The following is a 21,938-nucleotide window of genomic DNA, read 5'->3' as shown; positions in this document are numbered from 1 at the left end:
AAACAAGAGGTGTGAAATGCCCCACTCCCAGGGAACTTAGGGAGCCATTAAAATAAGCCTGTGTGTTTTGACAGGATGTCCCTCAACACAAGTTTTGTAGTTCCTTCCTCCCGGCAGCTCTGAAAACCACAGGGTCAGCTGAGGAAACTGAAATCAACACAAGTCATGTCAGAAGTTAACCAGAGAAATCAAAAGCCACACAAGCTCTTTTAATACCATTTCATCCTTTTTATTGGAAATATTTACTAACAGTTAAATAATTCTTGCCACTCCTACAGAGGTGTGAAGGATCACTGTACAGTAAGCTTTTCACAGTATTTCTTACAGTATTTACATCCCCCCACATCTCTGCCTCAGCATCTTCTTTAGCAATGGATGAGTACACTTACAACATTGCAACTGCAAACCAAGCGCTGCGTCCCTTTACACGGCGCTCTACCTTTAAAGTCAAAGCACTTACAAAAAGTAAATATCAGCATACAAAGAAAAAAATAATCAGTTTTCTGTACAGTGTTTTGTATAATTAAGTTCACACACAAAAATAGTTAATCTCAAATGGAATGCAGTGCAAACTCTCTGAAGCTAACCATTTTGGTACAACAAAAAGAAGGTGGGGAATGCAATGTTAGACTCACACAATAAATAAACTGCTTTGAAATCACCTTAATAGGTGTTAATCTGTCAGTGAACTGTTTCGATGGCCAGTGTGGAACAGCAAATTCAGACAGCCTGTCTGAGATCTCAGCAGTCGACACAAAAACACATCAAATGGATCCATTTGTCTGTAAGTGGGGCACAGATCCCAGCTCATTCTCTGTTTGGATAGTTGTCACCTTAGCCAGTGTGCACTGTGAATAACGATGCAATGAACTTTGGTAGAATATTCGCCCGCTCCCACCTCACAATAGGCCAAACAACTGGTCCAATATTCAAATATATTGTGTAGTTCTGCGTTTACTATGGCATGCATCAGCAGCAGTGCATCAGTCCCAAGCAGGAGAGGTGACCCTGCATGGAGGAAGTTAACAGCAAAGGGTCAGCAGTTTAGCAGTTTTTTTTTTTTGGGTCCCATTTTGTTTTACAATGTTATGAAAACAATGTTCAAATTGAGCCAAGATGTCAAACTACATTCTCAGTGAAACAGTAACTTGTTTAACCATTTATGTTTTTAGGTACAGATATATGAGCAAGAAAGAGGCTATTCACATTAATTAAGATCTTTCCAAGTGTTTGAGAAAAGGTTTTCATCTGTAATGAAGTCCAAAGATCCAGAAAAAAGTCAAGTTGCCTTTAAGTTGTGACTGTTGTCAAACACTTAAAAGTCATATAGGATGGTTTAGTAAGGAAACCTGACTGATCATGGTATGTCCTCTCACTGTGCTGCATGTGGATGAATACAGTACTCAACCTCTGCCTGGTATTAAGCTACTATTCAAAGACCGGTCATCGATGATTTGATTAGTCACAGCTGATTTTTAATCGAGGGAACCACGTGGAATCCAGGACGGCATCTTCAACAGATTGTCCCCTTAGAATTATAAGGTTCTATCTGCATTCTGACCAGTTTTGAGATACTAAATAACTGAACGTTATAAAACCAAGTTAAAGCTTGATTTTGCAGATACAACCTTTTTGTTTTGTGAATAAAATGGCCAAAGTTGTATATAATTGAAAAAATCTCATATATATTGTTGATTTAGCAGTCAACGAATAAGAATATGACAATAAGTCAATTTCGTCAAAAATGTCAGATAGAACCTTTTAATTCTAAAGGGATGAGATGATATTTTGTGTCAGTGGTTCTCACAGAGAAGATCACCAAATATTGTCTCAGTGCTTTGATAATGCTGTGTGTGTGTGTGTGTGTGTGTGTGTGTGTGTGTGTGTGTGTGTGTGTGTGTGTGTGTGTGTGTGTGTGTGTGTGAAACACCACAGTAGGTAAGGTGACAAAAGATCCAAACAGCAGCAAGTGCACTGATGTGTTGGAATGTGTTTTATAGTCATTTACATTTAGCTTCTGTTAGGGTGTAAGATACAGTTTTAGAGGAACCTAAAATGCCTTCCCTTCGAAAAGCTGTCAGCAGACCGTGCCAGTATCCTCTGTGAAGGGAGTGGAGAAATTCACTCAGTGCTTGTGGAGTGCAAATGGCCTCTTATCCAGGCTGGATTCCTCCCTGGGTTTTAGAATTGTGCGTTCAAGCAGCAAATTCACCAACTTGGCATTTGTGAACGTACTAAGCAGATTCTTCCACTGTTAGTGGCACAAAATAACACTACTGAAAACACATTACAATTCATTACTGGAGTAGAAGACTCCTAAACACGTGCCATTATATGCATCAATAACACTTAAACCCAATCAGTTTTAGATGATATTAAAATCAGTTCTAATTCATACTGAGAAGAAGGTAATTATATAAAGTTAAGAGCTATTAAAGATTTCAGATATTAACAGCACCCCCTTTAGAAAACACCTCTCAGGTTAGGTCCTGAATGAAAGCCATTAACATCCATTAGTCTCTACGTTCTGCAGCTCAGCTGGTGAATTATTAAGCCTGTCAGTTGTATGACACCAGCAGTGGAGGACCAAGGCCAGAGTCCCCCCTTTGGAGCCTAGAAGGGGTTAAATAGTCTGTGCGGCATATAAAATGTCACTGAAGCAAATTGAATAAAGAAGAAATTTGATCGAATCTGAATATGAAAGCCTTTAAACTATCAACGAGCCTCAAGCATGAACATTTTAGTGTTCTCAGCCTTCACTTCTTTAACCTTTTAATGTGCTTCAAGTTGGAGTCGCCAAACTAAAGTGCTTGTTTCTCCTGATGGGTGCGGGCTGAGCATAAGTAACACCTGGAGACTGGGGCCAGTTTGCTCTGCTTTTAGCCAGGTTTGGCCAACAATGATGGAGAGAAAGGTTCCACACCACAGGCTAGCACTCTGGGCTCTCACAGCGACTTCATAAAACACGACTAGTGCAACAGTTCAGGATACTTGAATGCAACAAATTGTCTAACTTCCTGCTGCTTTTAGCTTTAGGACTTTTGCATACGTTGTTCGTGCATGAGGCCAAAGGTCAACAAGTTACTCAGCAAGGCCCAGCATCTCCAGTCACAGTGTAATTCAGACAGAAGAGTTCTTAAATCCCATCACTGGAAATGTGTGAATTTGTCTGAGGTTGGCAAATAGATGAAAAAAAAAATGTATCTGCATGTGTTGAATGGATTTTATCCCACAGCTTTATGAATGTGAACCAAGCTGTCAAAAGGAATTGAAAGAAAATAAGTTTTTAACATTTGTGTGAGCATGGGGAAATTAAAACGTCAGTTAAGATGCACTGGACTGCAGTGATGTGTTGCTGTTCAGCAGAGGACACTTTCACCTGTTGCTCCTCTAACTTAAAATGAGTTCAAAATCACAGACTGTATATAAAAGATGGACTGAACTGCTGCATCTGCAAATGCCCAACAGGGAGTGATGCCTCTGGTTGCAAAAAGACATCCATCTGTTTGGAAAACTTGCTTTGTGAGCTCAGTAATAGAATAGAATAGAATAGAATGCCTTTATTGTCATTATACAGGATGTACAATGAGATTGGAATGAGATTAAGGATAAACCTATCCTTAATGACTTTATTGTCTGAATAGTTTGTTTAAAGTCTTACTGAATATAACAACATGTTTATTTTGTCCATTATGGTCCCCTGTCAAGTCAGAAGGGAGCTATGGTACCGTATGCTTTCCCATATGGCTGACAAATCACTGAGCTAATGAGCTTGCAGTGCCGGTCAGTTTCACAGACAGTCTCAGAAAGTCTCAACTCAAGGCTTCAAAATGAGACTCAGTGTTGCTAAGCAATGGCTGACACCAGAGTGGCTACATCCATCTTTTCTATGCAGTCTATGTTTCAAATTACACATTAGTTTGAAACAGTTTGAATCCAGTCTTTTGAAAACGGTGACAGCTCTAAACAGAGACGTTTCTGGTGAGTTCTGTGTTCAGTCAAAGGTTAAGATGAACACAAACACGCAGACTGGCTTGTCCACTGCAAGCTAGCTTAGAGCTAATGTCTGTCCACTTGTTACGTTGGCTGTTCACAGAGGGGAAAAACTGAACGCACTTTAGTGAGCACAGATTTCAAAGATTCCTGCTTTCTGAGCTTTAAGCACTTTTCTGTGTTAATGATTTCTCCTTCTTCCGGAGACTCAGATCTTTTCCCCGTGAAAGTAATAGTTGATCTCGTGATAGTCACACAGCCTCAGATAACTCACTCCGCTGTCTTTTTGAAAGCTACACTGGATTTGACCCCAAATAAAACTTATGCAATATATGATTATGTAAGAAATGTTGGCTAAATCTGGGATGAATGGGAGCGGATTACAGTGTGGGGCTGAGATGGGGCTCTGACAACCTGAGGAACAGACGCATGAACCTCAACAGAGGAACGGAGATGGGGACCAAAACTGGGAACTGGAGGGAGATCAAGGATAAAAGGGCATAAAGGGAGAGGAGGCAATGGCACAGACAGGGTGACAGAGGTGGTGATTTTCCAAGAGGTTGGGAAACCTTAAATGGAAAATTTAACAGAGCGATGCGCTGTAACCATAAAAGTCAAGAAGGCGGAAAAACAGCTTGAGGACACAAAAACACACACAGTCACACTCACACAGTTCTCCTCTTTTTAACCATCCATCCCCTCATTCTCCCTCAGTACCAATTCCAAACAAAAGAGTTGTTAACCTGAGATGTTGAATAAACCACAGCATCTTCACACAAGTAAATACATGCACATATAGCTACTACTCCCCATCACTGATTGCTATAACGCAATAGTGATTCAACCTAAACCTTTTTCCATTTGCTGTTCCACACACTTGACATCTGGCAGGTCCTTCCTTTCAGGGGAAAAAAACCCACTGGCACACAGAAGTTTTACATTTCTAGCAGCAGCAGAAGCAGCAGTTTGCTGTGAATAACTCGAAGATGTGGTGAAAGAAGCTCAAAGTGCCTCAACAGGAGGCACCCAGAGGTGATCTCTGGAAAGCTCAGTGCAGAAAGCTACGGGCACTTAGCACCAAAGAGGAAGGGAAAAAAAACAAGAAAAGGTCTCAATGTGTTAAAATATCTAGAGACAGGAGGAGGAATAGTCTCACCATACACACATTCACACACAGACAAACGCCAGGCTGCACCTGTAATCAGTTTCTGGCCTAAACGAATCCACAGGTAGAGAACAAACTAGCAGCATCTGGCCCTCCTCAACTCTCTCCTTCCTCTGCTGACGTTCAATCTGGCAGCCTATCCCAAACACAGACTTCTCTACGCCTGGTTGAGCTGCCCTAAGAGGGAAAGCAAGACATTTTTCAAGATAAATTAGGAACACAGACAACCACACTCACACAGACACACACATGGAAGTTTTGTCATTCTTGGGTTACAGTGGTGACGTATGTGGAGCTAAAGTTTGGAGGAATCAAAGAGTAATTGCGCTTGTTGCAGGAAAAGGATGCCAGGCAGGCTGAGCAGTGGTCTATCAACAGCTGGCTCACAGAGAAGAGTCCCCACTGGAGAGGAAGTCCCAGCATTTAACCTTCTACACCCTCCCTCTAGGCTTCTCTCCTCGTCCTTCTGGCCTCCTTTGTCTCCTCTCATTCTGGGATCTGCAGGGCCATCACTACAGGTTTGGTCTTGAAGTATTGGTTGAAACGTAGTACGGCATACCTGCCAGAACCAAAAATAAGACAGTATGACGGCACAGATCAAAGACTCCAGCCTTATGCCTGATTTAAACTTCTGCGTCAGGTCTTAGGTCTTTGCCTAAGTACATAACAGGAAACACCCTCTGAACTCTACACGGTAACCTACGATCTGCACCTCTCGAGAAATCTATCTACATGTTGGGTTGATGGAGCCCGCAAGGATTGTGAGTTCAGAGGGGATTTTCGGTTGCATACGTAGGCCCCACAAAGACCCGACACAGAAACAAAATTCAGGCCTTAATGTCCAATTAGTGAAATATAAACTCCATTCATACCATGTGCAATTGTAGACATTCTTCCATTACTACTATGCCTAAAAAATGTTTTAATATCAAGCTGTTTTCTTTTACTGTAAAGTAAATTCTTCCATTACTACTATGTCTAAACATTCATATACTCTATGGCATACATGTGAAGTAAAATATTTTAAGCTGTTTCTGTTTTTAGATGATTATGGCCAATAGGTCACAAGTGCAAATAACACAAATGAAGCCTTGATGTTAAAATTCTACGTGATGTCTTTACAGGAATCAACATAAAGCAAACCTGAAGGTTTTTGGAAACCAACTGAATGCTTAGTGATTTTAATCAACCTACTTGTCAGACTTCTTTGCCACAATCAAACTTTTTGCACAGCCCATAAAATCCTGTCCCTATTCTGCCTCTGGCTTGCTAGTGCGTGTTGCAGTTGGAAAGATGTGAAATCTGTCTGGCTCTCTGAAGGTGCTAATTTCGATATAGATCTGTAGCTAGATGTATAAATACAGCCGCAATTCCAAAAAAGTTTGGATGCTGCGTGAAGTTTAAATAAAAACACTGAACACACCTGCTCCCTATGTACACCTGAGACCTAGTAACACTAACGAGTCACATGACATTTTGGAGGGGAAATGACAAGCAGTGCTCAATTTGGACATTTATGGGTGTAGTCTCTTAGGGGTGTACTCACTTTTGTTGCCGCTGGTTTAGACATTAATGGCTGTATATTGAGTTATTTTGAGGGAAGAATACATTTACACTGTTACATAAGCTGCACACAGACTACGTTTCATTGTGTCAAAGTGTCATTTTGTCAGTGTTGTCCCATGAAAAGATACTTAAATATCTGCAGAAATGTGAGGGTGTACTCACTTTTGTGATACACTTTTGTGTATATATATATATATATATATATATATATATATATTATATATATATACACACACACACACACACACACACACACACACACACACACACACACACACACGTGGACAAGTAGATGGAAGTATGAAGACATTTATGTGTAGATTTATGCATGTATGGAAGTGGCTGCTGGTCCAGTGAGGCAGAGGAGGTTGCTCCCTCCTTTATTTTTGGAAAAACAAAAGAAAGATCAAAATCTACAAAACAGTGTGTGTGTGTGTGTGTGTGTGTGTGTGTGTGTGTGTGTGTGTGTGTGTGTATATATGGTGGCAGTCACAACCCACAGCATTAACCTTTTCACACGCACAAACGTACCCCAGGAAGTCAAAATCGATGGAGGAGTATTTGGCCTGGATGAGAGCCCAGAAACCCCAGAAGAAGTGAGAAGCCTTGAGAAAAAAACAAATTAGATATCAGATGTATAACATGAAACGCTGTGAACGAGTGTGTAAGACATGCTGTGTGTATTTGCCAACATCTATCTCACCAGAGCAAACTTGTTGACCTGTACGTAGAGTGTCTCTAGCTCCCGCTGGCTGACCTCCTCTGTATTCTTGGTGAAGAGTTTGTATGCCTGCAGATACACTCTGAGCCACTCCATTTGCATCTCCTGACTGGGGTACAGTCCATAGTCCAGCTCAGTCATGCCTGACCAAACACATGGACATGAGGTTGTACAATAACGCATGTTGCATGAACAGAACTGTCGCACATCACACTGCGGTTTAACTAACCTGCAAATTCATTGAAGTGGTTGCCGATGTCAAAGGCCTGGTAGTTGTAGCTGGAATATTCATAGTCAATGAAACGAACGTGACCTGAGAGACGACAAGGGAACGTGTCACATCTATGGTACATCACTGTGTTAATCCTTAATTACAGCATTTCTTTTGTCCCCCCCCGTTTTTCCTCCCGGCACCGTCAAGAAAAAAAAGCAGTCAAACCACAAGCCTTTGCATTTACGTTTGTTATTAATAATAATTATGTCTGCATTGTTATGCCATTTGTCACGAATATACCCAGATGAAGAGAACCAATATGGAATACCAGGGTTTATACAGGAATCCTAGAGTTAAATTTACTACCTTTTACTACCCCGCGGAAACCCTGAATACTCTCCAGGTGCTCCTGCCACATGCAGTGCAGGATCACAAGACAGACTAGCTCTGCTACCCCATCAGTTAACTGCTACTCATTACACCTGAAGAGACTCTTAAGGTGGAACTTCTGTGGGCACCAATTAATTTTCCTTTGTTGAGGCAGGGAACGCTTTTTTTTGATGGTCAGCTTGAGATGGCAGGAAGAAGAGGGATTATGTGACTATTAGACACACTGGAGGGATCGTGTGTCAAACTGTACAGATGTCATTCACACCTGGATGACCAGAATAAGAGCCAGACCAACTCTTGAAGTTGATATGTGATGAATTGTAATAACTGGTGATTGCTTTTGAAGCGCAGCTTTCCAAGTCTTTCATTTTATTGTAAGTCTCCACTGCACTGACATGTTTGCCCACTTTAGCAGGATCCTTGTTCATCTTATAACAGCTCTTGTTAGAGGCAGGCTGATATTTGCTTCTGCCTCTTTAAAGGCCACTCAGTCATGACTGACCAGGTTTTTTTTGGAAACTCAAAATGTCAACTTCTCATCAGACATCTGGAACACACATCTGTTTGTGAACATGTCGGAAAGATGCTCACTGTAATGATGAACTAGAGGTGACACTGGGTTCACAGCTACCTTATCCTGGGCTAACAGATAGCATTTATTTTTACACATATTTATCTGAAGGTTTTGGAGCTTTGAGTACAATGAAGATTACAGTCAGTTTAGAAACAGCATAAAAATCCTCATGCAAATCTGCATGAATAAACTGAAACAACTGCAGATCTTTGTTGCTAATTCAGTCCGAATAATAATAGCTAAATAATGTTTGTAGGAGGAGAACATTCTACAGGTGATCTGCTCACAATCTGTCAGTAAATGCTGCCAGCAATTATCTACTAACGCATGTGCGGTTTGTTATTTGTAGTGTAAGTGTAGGTTTTATATTGCTCAAAGGAAACATCAGGTCTTGCTATGGAAGCTTGTTTCCACCACTGGGGAAGGAAAAAAAAAAAGCCATTCATGACAAATAACTCAAAATTTTAAGTCAATAACTCGAACTATCGAGTTAGCGCTGCGCTAACTCTGAGTTCAGAAGTTTAGCTCAGAAGAGGGGGGGAAACCCACAAGGTGAGAAGCTCAGTTTAAGGAGAGGACACCCACCCTCTTTGCTGTTGTGGATGATGTTCTTGCAGAGCAGGTCATTGTGACAGAGCACCACAGGTGAGCCCAGCGTGGAAAGATGCTCCTTCATCCAAACCATCTCCTGCTCTAGCACTGCCTTACTGGGAACCTCCTGCTGGATTCTGGACAGGGAAGGAGATGGAGACACATTATCACACACTATTGTGTTGTGCCAATCATTCAGAGTCTCCACATGTAAAGTGAGGGGAGGTGACAGGGATAGGTTCACTGGCTGTTTTTCACCAAAATAAAATGCCTTTCATTGTTTTGGTATCATTGCCAAGTGGGAACATATGTGAAGTGAAATCAACCGAGACCAACATGCACAGGCGACACACAAGCTCAGTGGCGCTCCGTCCTGGACCAGTTACAGAGAAAAAAGTTCTCAGTTCTCCCTTTACTGAATTTTGAAATCTAACTACCAACCTCTGATCTGTGATTTATTCCATGTTGTACTTGAACTCAGCATTCATGCATTCATGCACCAGTATTTATGTAATTCTTTGCTCTTTCCATCTGTGTGTGTATGATGCAAACCTAGTGAGCATTCACACATCATAAAGGATGCAGCTAAGATGGTGTAGTTTGATCCAATCGGATGAAGAGCAGATTTGGCTTGAAAGCAGCCCAAAAGTGTTATTACTAGTTAGTAGAGGAAAAAGTCAAATGCACAAAGTTTGTGTCTCCTCCAAGCAAGCCAAGAGTGCCGAGTAAAGACCCCGTTGCTAAATGTAATGGGCTTATGGGATTACTCCACTATCAGCCTGAAAGCAGTCTGAGCTGATAGAAAACCAACACACACGGGGCACGCCCTCGCCTCTTAGATTTCTGTCGAGCTTGCTGCTCCTCTGAGACTCAGACTCAACTCGCCCAACAGCCACAGAAGAAAAGTCACCGAAATTATTCTGTGTTATACTATAATGCTACAAATAACACAGACCTATTACAATGAACAGCAACACGAGGGCTTCTTAAACAGCAGCGCAACAAGTGCGTGCTGTCCAGGACCAGAGCACTCTAGCTGTCTGTGTTACCAAGGAAGGGATAAAGTGATCTGATAGACAAGGCTAAGCAAACATCTGCTGGCCCACTGAATGCCACAGACTCCCTAATCCAGTCTGCTATTATTGTTACAGTTATATAAGCCACATGCTGGACTTAATCTAACAGCAAATAGAACAAAGACATCAGCTGGGACTGGAATGCTGGCCTGGCAATAAAATGGTTTAACTTTTATCAGCTCCACAGGTCTCTGCGCTGCTATCCTAATTTTTCCCAGAAATGAATTCACATTTCCAGCTGTAGGTAATGCTGGGTGGTATGGAACAAAAATGACATCTCATCTTCTGGCTGAATAAAGACATTGTGATGAATGGTTCGGTCTTCTCTATGCAGAGGTCCAAGTGTTCCTTAAAGGTACAGGTGAGAAGGCATGAGACATTTTATTAAAAACAGGCTAATTAAAATAAAATACAAAGACAAGATTCCCTTCCCTGTTTAAAGGTTTAAAGGTCTCCCTGCAGGAGTGTTGCCAAGTTTCAGTGGAAAGATAAAGCCTGCTCCTCTGATGTAATGAACTAATATCAATTATCAATTACGTAATCGCATTGTATTTTAATTCCGCCCAGCGTGTGCTGCCCTTTACATGCGTTTACGTCTCTCTACAGATTGGTGATTTTGCCTATATTTACAAGTTGGCTCACATATGCAGCTCAGCTACCATGCAGTCAAATTATCCCTCTGAGCAGTAGGTGTGCCTGCAATGGAAACAAGACCTTGTATTTACAGGGTCGTATCAACTCTCTTCTACTGAGACCAGCTATAGTTTATCCAAAATGCTGCTTAATTTGTCTTTTTAAAGAAAGCTCAAAACAATGAAGAGACCATGTGAGTGAGCGGGGTCATGCCAAAAGTTATTCCCCAAAGTTGCGACAGTTCTATATCTCTTATGAATTTATCACCTGGCATGTGATAGCCTTAATTGCTAACAGGTTTCCTAATGTGCCAACAGCAACATTTATGAGCCTGCAAACCCTTGAAATGTTGTTATAGTTTATGTTTGTCCATTAATAAGAACATTAATATACAAACAGTACAGGATAGGTTTTTGCTGGTTATTGCTGTCATTTTCCATGCAAACAAACCCACTGCTCTGGGCAAATGTCCTCATTTAAAACACTACACACAACCCATGCTGGGCTTTGTGAACTACTTGCATCATTATCACAGTGATAATGACAGCATAGCAGTGAGCTATGAAAGCTAAGAAGCAAGAGCTCGCCTGATGTTGGAGGCTTGCTCGGTGAATTCTGTGGCAACAAGCGAGAAATATTTCCGCATCTTGATCCAGAGGTTGGGTTTGGGGATGCAGCCGTTGTGTGCATGGATGGCGTGGATTCGAGCCATTTCCCTGGCTATCAGTCTGAGAGGAGACAGAAACAAAAAGGTTATTTTCACAGCAAGATTTCAATATGAAATGACTACATTACAGACTAGAAGCTATCAGTATCCACTTATAAAGAATCCCTACTTTGAGGGGGGGGGGGGGTTCTATTAATCTACAAGGACAAATTTTGGTTCCTGGAGAGAGTTGAATAAAACAAGTAAATACATCCTATACATTACACAGAGAGGTGACTTCCACAGTGGGGTATTACCATAAAAACACTGTTACCAGATAAAGTTTTCCCTGTTATGTCAAAGAGCAACTAATCAGCACACAGCCTTGTGGAACTGTTGCTTCTGTTCATTATACAGTGCTTACTGGATCTGTGTGTGCCCTGTGCATTTCTGCATGTGTCTAATCTTTGGTGTAGGAAACTTAAAACCACTGATGCTCCTGGACATAATACCACAAATCCACTCAGCATCGTTTTATAATTTTTTGAGCAAAGTCAAAAAGACATTGCCACGATAACATCAGGTTCTAACCTGAGCAGAGTGGGATCTCTGACATCCTGCGTCCCAAGTGCGTCTCCCTGCATGAACTCATAGCAGATGCCATTTAGAAAGGTGCAGTAGAGACGCGGAGCACAGCCATTAGCATGCAGCACCTAGGAGATGCACAAAAACATAACAATTACATAAGAGCAAACAACTCTGAAGCTTATGCTAATTAACTTAGACTCAGCACTGAAGCAACAGTACCTGAAAGCTTTTAAGCTCATTGTCTCGGTCCACAATCAGCTCTGTTTTGTTCCCGTATACTCGGACCAGGACTACGTCATCTGGACTGCCGTTCACGTAGCAGCCCACCAGCTTGTTGGTGGTTCCATCAGTGAAGAGCTGGAAGAGGAAGAAATCACATCTCATCTCATGCAGAGCCTCTTATTGTGCAGCACCATGGTGCTTCAGGAGTGTTTTCCTTCTGGCATTTCACAAAGCTATCAGTTACCTTTGAGTCAACATCAACACTGAAGACACCGCACAGCTCTGACCTAGATGAGATGAATATGTCAGAGCACCTCAACCAGTTTCACACGGGCCTTCAGTCTGCAGGAAATTTAAACTAAATGCTGAACAGTTTTTTTTTTTAGTCATCTTACTAAGATTATTTATTCAACACAATTATTCAGCAACTACCAGAGGTTCACCTAGAGAAACACGATTTAAAAAAAAAAAAAAAAAAAAAGCTTTCTTTTTAATTACGATCATCTTCAAAGCCAAAATCATCATTTTTAAAACTTTTGCAACACCCCAAAATCACACTCAGAGAGGGTAACTGCACCTCTTCTTTTAACTTTGTGAATGTTGCCTCTTTATGAGCAGGCCCCCACGGTCACCCATTGGTTTCATTTATGCTTCATTTTAATCTATGGGACATACACTGGTACTCGGATCAAAAATTATAGGGACCTGACTGTGACTGTGATACTCGTGCATTAAGTCGATATGCATTAAACAACAGAGAGCGTTAGTCAGTCTGTGTTAACAAGGGTAGTCTGTTGACAGTGGCAGGGAAAGGGATATTACAGTAGGGCATAAAACCCTCATTAAAAATGAATGCACACTAGAGAGTTCAGTAGTGCAGCAGTCTACACAGATGTAGCCCTCAGCTGAGTCATCCTCCACCATATTCTCAACAAGTGGACCTCAATAATCCAGTGAGATGATCCAGAAGCTCTATTATTCTCTGAGGGCCTTTTTGCTGGCATGACCCAAGCCCAGGGAACGGGAGATCGACAGGCTGATCGGGGCTGCTTCTGCAGTGATGCGGACGCTGCACCGGTCCGTCGTGGTGAAGAGGGAGCTTAGCGTAAAAGCGAAGCTCTCGATTTACCGGTCGATCTACGTTCCTACCCTCACCTATGGTCACGAGCTTTGGGTAGTGACCGAAAGAATAAGATTGCGAATACAAGCGGCAGAAATGAGTTTCCTTCGAAGGGTGGCTGGCCTCTCCCTTAGAGATAAGGTGAGGAGTGCGGCCATCCGGGAGGGGCTCAGAGTAGAGCCGCTGCTCCTCCACATCGAAAGGAGCCAGTTGAGGTGGCTCGGGCATCTGATTAGGATGCCTCCTGGCCGCCTCCTGGGTGAGGTGTTCCGGGCATGTCCCACCGGGAGGAGGCCCCGTGGTAGACCCAGGACACGCTGGAGAGATTGTGTATCTCGGCTGGCCTGGGAACGCCTTGGGGTCCCTCCGGATGAGCTGGAGGAGGTGGCTGGGGAGAGGGAAGCTTGGGCTTCTCTGCTTAGGCTTCTGCCCCCGCGACCCGGCCCCGGATAAGCGGAAGAAAATGGATGGATGGATGGATGGACCCAAGCCCACTCATGCCCTTAAAGAGAAGAGCCGATGCAAACACACACAAGGTTATACTGAGTTATCCCCTTTAGCCTAGCAGGAAACATTTCTGTCTTGATTGTAAGGTCTTGGACGGTAACGGTGGTGCAGCGGTTGTAAGTGATTTAAAATTTTTTATTATTTAAAAATTTTTTTTTAATTATTTTACAAATTAAAAAATACACTCCCTAAAAGTAGAATTTCACTGTATTTATTTCTGTTGTTTCAATAGGTGTGTGTGTTGCAAATTGTTTGTTAAATGCTATTCATTGTTAAGCTGTGACAAGAGCTGATTTTTATATGTGGGTGACCACTGAAATTAAAGATATGGATCACTGTCTTTTCTTTTAGATAGAGGCTTCAAAATAAGAGCCTAAATAAGTGTTTCCATTGTGGCTATCGAGTGGAAACACTTTCTTCTAAAAGGACTCGAGTCTAAATCTCTGGAAAATGTGTAAATTCTAAGTAAATTATCCGTTCATACTATGTTTGAATGAGCATTTCCTGCACGTGGCTGATGACTTTTACTGGGAGGTGCTGTCAACAAGTTGAGTGAAATGCTTTTTCTAAATTGAAGAGTTAGCAAAAAGCCTTGTGTGTCTGAAGCTTGGCCTTAAAAATCTGAGTGACAGCATCTCTCCTGTGGATAGTGATGGGCCGGTCTGTCCCCCCAGCAGCGGACACAATAACAACATACACGCTGCCTGCATCTCCCCCCCAGGCCCAGACGCTCACTCACACATATCTGGCATTCCACGCGTGGCTCGCCACAAAGATGGGCGCGCAGGCATCCCTGTTATGACCATTCATACACAAGCATACACGCCTTTGCCACAACGTGACTGATCCCTTCTGCCCGCCACACAATACACCACTAAGACCGGCGATCAATACATCAACAGACAGCGATAAGCTTGGACCCAGACAGAGGTAAACATTCTGCTATATACTGCTTGCATGTGACATTGATGGTGGCAGTGCCCCCCTCCCCAGCCCTCCACCCAACAAACAGGTCCATGTCGGGTGATCTCACTGTACAACATGGAGCAAGCTTCCTTTGGTTGGCATGAATCTTAATGTCTTCAGCATGAGAAACTTGTAAAAGGAGACAGTTGCTCTGTTGCTGCTGGCACTCTTTGCCAAACATCCACACAGTTCCTGAAAATGGCAATGGACATTTTCCAGGTGGAGGGACCAGCCAGGTGTTTCTGTGAACCATGAAGCCCTGTTGCAGCTGTACCAATCCACTGTCACAGTGGTAGTCACTGAAATGTTTTGCCATTCTGACCTGTAAAAACTGAGATCCCATTCTCAGGTGTGCTGTGTCAGGTCTGCAGAGAGGAGTCAGCAGGATGTAAACGGGGCTGCAGCAGCTGGGTTCAGACTGCGCCACTCAGAGCTCCAAAAACTTTGACCCAGCAATGTTATATCAGTTACTGGATCCTTTTACCTGAAATTAATTATGCATTTTCATTTCCCTGATGAGTCACGTTTCTGATGGTATAGCAATCCGCCCCCTCCTCCACAGGATCCATTTTAAATTGTCATTTAAAGTGAATTATTATTGCGATCGCTGTTGTCAGATTGTCAGGTGCTAAAGCCTTTGTCTACTGGCAACTTCGGCATAACTGAATTTGTACTACAAAATCGCTGTGAGAAAAAAAATGATGGATTCACGAAATCAGTAAGCTGGAAATCCATGTCCTTGTTTAGCAGTTCCACAGCAAATACTGTGACATGATAGATAAGAAAACCTACTGGGAATACAGAAAACTGAACAGACTGAAAGATATGACTCAAAAAGAATATAAAGAGATCTACGCAGCACTGGGAGACAATAAATTAAAAATTTCTGCACTCCTAGACACTCAAAGTACACAAAAAAAAAAAATGTATTTAAGGGCTAAAAAAGTGGATTTTGCATGATATGACCCTTTTAACATGGAGTATGCCAGCACACAAACAGCGAAGAGCAACGAGGTGGAGCCGTGACTCAGAGGGTGAGCTCAGGTGGCGTCAAAGAAAACATTTTTATAACGTCCAAAACAGCAGCTCTAGTTCCTGTAACCACCATTAAACTGGGAAACAGCTGGAGGAGTCCTTTATCAACCACCTGATCAATGAGCTCCTACAGTAAAGATGCAGAAGTTACAATAAAATATGCAGATGACCTGTTAACTTTGTCGACACTGTTTAAATCACTGAAGGCTAACAGCAGCAGTCCTGCTTTCTATCGCAGTGATAACTGCAGCGAGTCTAAAGGCTTTAGAATCATTCTTTTGCAGATTTACATTATATAAATAAATTCTATTAATATTTTGAAATATAAAAATAAAATTTGTGTGTGAGTGTGTTTCCCCTCAGGCCAATAAAAGCATACAGGGGCCAGTAAAACTGAGTCACTGATCCAGTACTGTTAGGCTGGACACTCAATTATTATTAACATTCATTATTAACATTAATAATTAACATGTACACATAATCAGAATATCTGTTTTCTGCAGCAGGAAACATTGTATCAAAGCTCAGGACAAACCTCAGTTCTGAGAATGCTGATATGCTCGCTTTGCTTCATTGAAGCCACCACATGCTCCTTCAAAGTCTTACTAGCACACATATTGACTCACTCACTAGCACACATAAACACGCAGACACACCCATGCACTAAAACACTTATACATGATCACACCAAATATACGTCATCCAGGACATACAACACTGCCAGAACTCTTTTTTTTTTTTTTTTTTGCGTCTTTCTAATGTAAGAAACCCTTCCAAGAAGACAGAGTAAAAGACTGTTTTATTTTATGCCTTAATTTAGGTGTAAATACCTTATTTATTTCTCGTTTATCTGAAACACAAATGACAGCGCGACTTAGCCTTCATACCATTTTTCATACAGACCAACAAACAGATCCACGTCAGGTGATCTCACTGTACAGGTTTGGTTGACATGAATCTTCATGTCTTCAGCATGAGAAACTTGTAAAAGGAGAAAATTTCTCTGTTGCTGCTGGCACTCTTTGCCATTTTCAGGAACTGTGCATTTATGTTTGGCAAAGGACAGTAAAATTCTTCCTGTGCAGGTGGAGAGACCAGCCAGGTGTTTCTGTGAACCAAGCAGCGCTGTTGCAGCTGTACCAATCCACTGTCACAGTGGTGGTCATTGAGAAGAGTTTTTGCCATTCTGGCATTAAAAAAACTGAGGTAAACACCATCACATTCTCAGCTGCAGGTGTGTGTTGTGCCAAGTCTGGAGAGAGGAGCCAGCAGGATGTACACGGGGCTGCAGCAGCTGGGCTCAGACTGCACACTGCCAACTGAAGGCTGCAAATGGTTTTACAGCGCTCAGTGCTCCAAAAACTTTAACCCAGCTACATTATATCAGTTACTAGATCCTTTTACCTGGAATCAATTATGCATTTTCCTTTCCCTGACGAGTCACGTTTCTGTGGATTGCTTAACACCACCGCAGTTACAGTCAGAGCTTTTACAAAGACTTCATTTGTTAATTTAGAAGCAGTTGGAGCTCAAAATGAATACCAAGCAAGCATCGGTACAGCAGCGTATTATACTTAGAATTCTTGGAACCACAACTGTTCAGGAGTTTATTATGTGGACAAGCTTCATTGTCCACATACCCAAAGGTACAGTGAACTGATACGCTACAAGCTGAGAAGTTTTTAAAAATATATATTGCACTTTAATAAATTTCAAATTAAAATTGTAAGTTTAGGGTGATTGTTGTTTTTTTCAACCCTTTAAATTTATAAAATCAACTTCATGTTTATTTCCAACCTTTAAGTTCACTGTTTTATTATTTTAAATACAGTACCAGTCAAAAGTTTGGAACACCCACCGTGCGTGTGTTAAATCTTTTGACTGGTAGTGTATAACACTTCTTAAATGAAGCAGGGCTGCAACGACTCATCAAGTAACTCGAATAACTTGATTACAAAACCCCTCCAAAGAAACAAATCCTTGATGCAAATTTTTTTGGCTTCATTTAATGCACAACTCTGTAGAGCTCACCATGTAGATGTGAGCGTTTAGCGATGGAAAAAAATAGAGCTGCAGTAGAAACGGATTTAGGAGGACGCATGTGAATAAAAAGTGTGACAACATTAAGCTCCCAGTTCTCTGAACAAAAAGACCAATAGCACAACATCAGTGACGATGTTGCTACAGTTTAACATGGAGCAACATGCACACAAACAGTGAAGAGCAAAGAGGAGGAGCATCCAAAACAGCAGCGCTAGTTCCTGTAACCACCATTCAAACCTTTACTGGGAAACAGCTGGAGGAGTCCTTTATCAACCACCTGATCAATGAGCTCCAACATGAAGAAGAGAACTTTGTAGCTGCTCCCATCCACTGCCATTTGTTTTACACAGTGAAAACCTACAGTAAAGATGCAGAAGTTACAACAAAATATGCAGATGACCTGTTAACTTTGTTGACAGTGTTTAAATCACTGAAGGCTAACAGCAGTAGTCCTGCTTTCTATCGCAGTGATAACTGCTCGAGAGCTGCAGCCCTAAAATTAAATGATCACATTTTTAAAATGACAAATATTTTCCTGTTGATACACAGGCCTGATCACTCGATCATGGGGAAAAAAAAAAAAAAAAATCTGATGTATTTTCAGTTCATTTGTTATTTAAATGATTTTTAAACATCACAGCATTTACCAGACTAGAATGCTTTAACTCTTCAAGAAACTCCATCGAGGTGCCGAGGTACAGGAAGATTCAATTCAATTAATTTATATAGCATCAAGTGACAGTCGCCTAAAGGCACTGTAGGATAAAGACACTATCACCCCAGAAATAAATCCCCAACAATTCGATGACTCCCTGTGAGCAAGCACTTGGCAACAGTGGGAAGGAAAAACACCTTTTTGACAGGAAAAAACCTCCAGCAAAACCAGGCTCAGGGAGAGACGTCCAGCTGCCGCGACTGGATGGAATCATTTGTGTCATGATTCAATCTTGGAAGTCACAAAGGAGATGTCAAGTAAACTGTTTAATGTCGTATCCGACTGTATCAGAAATCTGTATTCTCATATGGCGGGTAATGCCATCGTCACACAAGCGATGGGAGGGCTGGCTCTTTTCAAAGATTCAACAATTTTGGTTCAGCTTCCTTAGAAGACTTGCAGCTCCCATATGGCTCATTATTTAGCATCATTCAGAGCCTCCTATTTTAGCCTAACTCACCAATTACCAATTACCAAATTAATTAAATAAAGTCCGTTTGCATTAAAATCTGGCACCCTGTATCTGTCGGTGTACTTGGCCTGTACTACTAAACTTGCTGTCTTCGGAGCATCTGCTGGCCTTGCTTCTTTCACATAATGGTATGGCTCCTAGTCTGCCTTTGCATGTGATTGGTCGTATGGTATGCCTATCAAAATAAAGTCCCACCCTTGCCTGCATGGATGCTCAGCTGAGCTGAGCAAGAGCGGCTGCTCCCAACAAAGAATTGGCTGTTAGAGCCGGCTCGTTCGCGAACGACACATCACAACATCCCACAGAGCTGTGGCTGCCTAACACCCAAACCTCTGGCTTACTTTAACTACAGGATTTCATTTAGAATCTGTCTGCCAAGCAATGATGTCCTCAAAGGACCTTATGAGACATACTGCTGTGATTTGAGCACAGACCACGTTCATTCCTCACAAATCTCCTCCCGTCAGCCATGTCATTCTGCTCCTGTGAATTCATGCTATACTCTAAAGAGCCTAAATTTAAGACACATCATCACTTTCATCTGCATACTTGCTCACTTTGGTGAATCCATTTACTTTACTGATAAGTGTTATTTAGTACAGTTACAGAACTTCAGTCTAGTATGAGAATACTGTTCAGGACACCCTCCTCATGCTTTACATCTACACATTTAATTCAGTGTAGACCTTATTCATTAATATATCACACTGAATCAGATGGAGCAGCATCCAAGGCAACACTTTTTTTTTTTTTTTTTTTTAAGATTAATTCATATCATTTTCTTCTTTACTGCTGTGGTATCAATCTTTTGTTGAGAAAAACAGGAACTACTTGGGCTGACTCTTGTAATACTTTTCATTTATACTCCCTACTAAGTGCATATCTATTGCGGGTTTAGTTTTAGTTAAAAAGGTGAGTGAAACACTCCCACTGTCCTTTCTACTGTGTGTTTCACTCTACAACTGCATCTTTACTCACCTTAATGTGAGAGCTTTAGAGGTAACTACATACATAACCATAATTTATTTTTAAAAAGTGGATTATAATTCAATACATCCTTGAGAGTAACTAGTCTTTTATTATAGACAGTGCACAACACTTGTATGCTTACACTGTTTGACTAAGAATTATGGCCAATGAGACAGTGCTGAATCTTTTTCCAAAATGAGAGGCAAAAATGTTCTTTAATCTACCATACATAAGAGACCAGTGACACTGATATTAAGGTACACCAAACTATAGATACAGAGAGATGTCAGCTAAACTCTACTGCCCATCAGCCATAAAATTTGCATGTGATGTTTAATGTTTAGGCTGATGTTTAATATCTGGTCTTGTAGCTGAGTAAATATTATAATTAAGTTTTTTTTGTTGTTGTTTTTGTTTCAGTGACACAAAATGGGAATAAATAAAGAATGAAATGAGATTAATGGGCACATTGTTATTTGAAACACTGATATTTTGTTTGGTTTAGTTTATTTGGTTTAACGTGCCTTACAAAATAAAAATGAATTAACATGGCATAAGAAACCAGGATTGTACAAAAAAAGTGTAAACACTTATTTCCATTGTGGTCCCAGAAAGCTATCAACAACAACACCACAGAGAGAGAGAGAGAGAGAGAGAGAGAGAGAGAGAGAGAGAGAGAGAGAGAGCGCCCTAAATTGGTGCATCCCTATTAAAAAAACAAAAAACAAATAAACAAACAAACAAAAAAGACCGAAAACCACACATTTTTTTTTACTGATTTTTTTTTAACGTTTGCACCATCTACGAACTAGTTTAAAAAGAACAGAGCACATCAAACTGTACATGGCCTCTGACCTGCGGTAACACGGTCTGTTTCTTTGAGCTACTGATTGCTTTTCTGACTGACATCGTCACGTTAGCTGCCCTCTGACACACAGATGACAGCGCGACTTAGCTTCCGTACGATCTTTGGCCCTACCTGCTGTCAACTTTGGACACAGTCCAGATCAGAGTCGCACTAAGTTTTGGGACATCCTGCCAGATGAATTTGAGCTCATTGATAGTAACGCTAACCTTAACGTATTACTTTTCTCTCAAGCAAGGGAAAACTGAACGTCGTCGATCATAAATGAGGGGAAAGCCTAGTTAACTACATACGGTACAGTAAAATAAATTAAGCAGTCATTGTATCAGGTTTCCACGGCCCTCCTCCTAGCTTGCCGGTGATGCTGTCAGCCTTGCCTAGCCTAGCACAATCAGTTTAGCTAGCTTTACAGCTAACGTTACCTTGGTCTTGACATCGCACGGGTCCCACGCCGGTCTCAGCTCTTTAATGAGCTTCATCGCCCCCTCCGTAACGTTGCGCTCGTCCACGAAAATGGGAATTTTTGCAATTACCGGCGAGCCGACGGGCACATGTATCTGCGTCTCCATCCTGCAGCACTGTCTCTGAATCGTTAATCTCCAAGCCCTTCGCGGATATCTGTAGAAACTGAACCATACAAGTGTTGCTTGACTTACAAGTGCCTAGACGTAGGTGTTTTTGGCGAGTGATCTACGCTTGGCTCGAGAAATTTATCGAGGTTGATATCTGCTGCTGTAATGGTGAGCTGCAAGAGGTAGAGATGTACGATCAAACTGCCGGGTACGGATGCTCGTCACCGGTTTTCTTGGGAGCAGTCAGCCCACAGTAACATTTCCTCCTACTTGGCTCCGCCCGCCTGAGATCATC

The 21,938-nt window shown here is 41.7% G+C and overlaps 1 protein-coding gene across 1 annotated transcript; it reads right to left on the bottom strand.

The window, feature by feature from the left end:
* Positions 1–207: 207 nt before the first annotated feature.
* etnk2 (ethanolamine kinase 2) lies at positions 208–21,640 on the bottom strand. Its single transcript, XM_030728790.1, has 9 exons — positions 21,494–21,640; positions 12,377–12,514; positions 12,161–12,282; positions 11,511–11,651; positions 9,209–9,351; positions 7,675–7,758; positions 7,428–7,588; positions 7,256–7,329; positions 208–5,717 (listed from the first exon to the last, which is right to left on the bottom strand). Exons 1-9 carry the CDS (start codon positions 21,638–21,640, stop codon positions 5,645–5,647), a joined length of 1,083 nt encoding a protein of 360 aa, XP_030584650.1. The 3' UTR covers positions 208–5,644.
* Positions 21,641–21,938: the final 298 nt, after the last annotated feature.

Source organism: Archocentrus centrarchus, chromosome 5, assembly GCF_007364275.1.
Source record: "Archocentrus centrarchus isolate MPI-CPG fArcCen1 chromosome 5, fArcCen1, whole genome shotgun sequence".
Lineage (NCBI taxonomy): Eukaryota > Metazoa > Chordata > Actinopteri > Cichliformes > Cichlidae > Archocentrus > Archocentrus centrarchus.
This window is presented reverse-complemented; position numbering and strand designations above follow the sequence as displayed.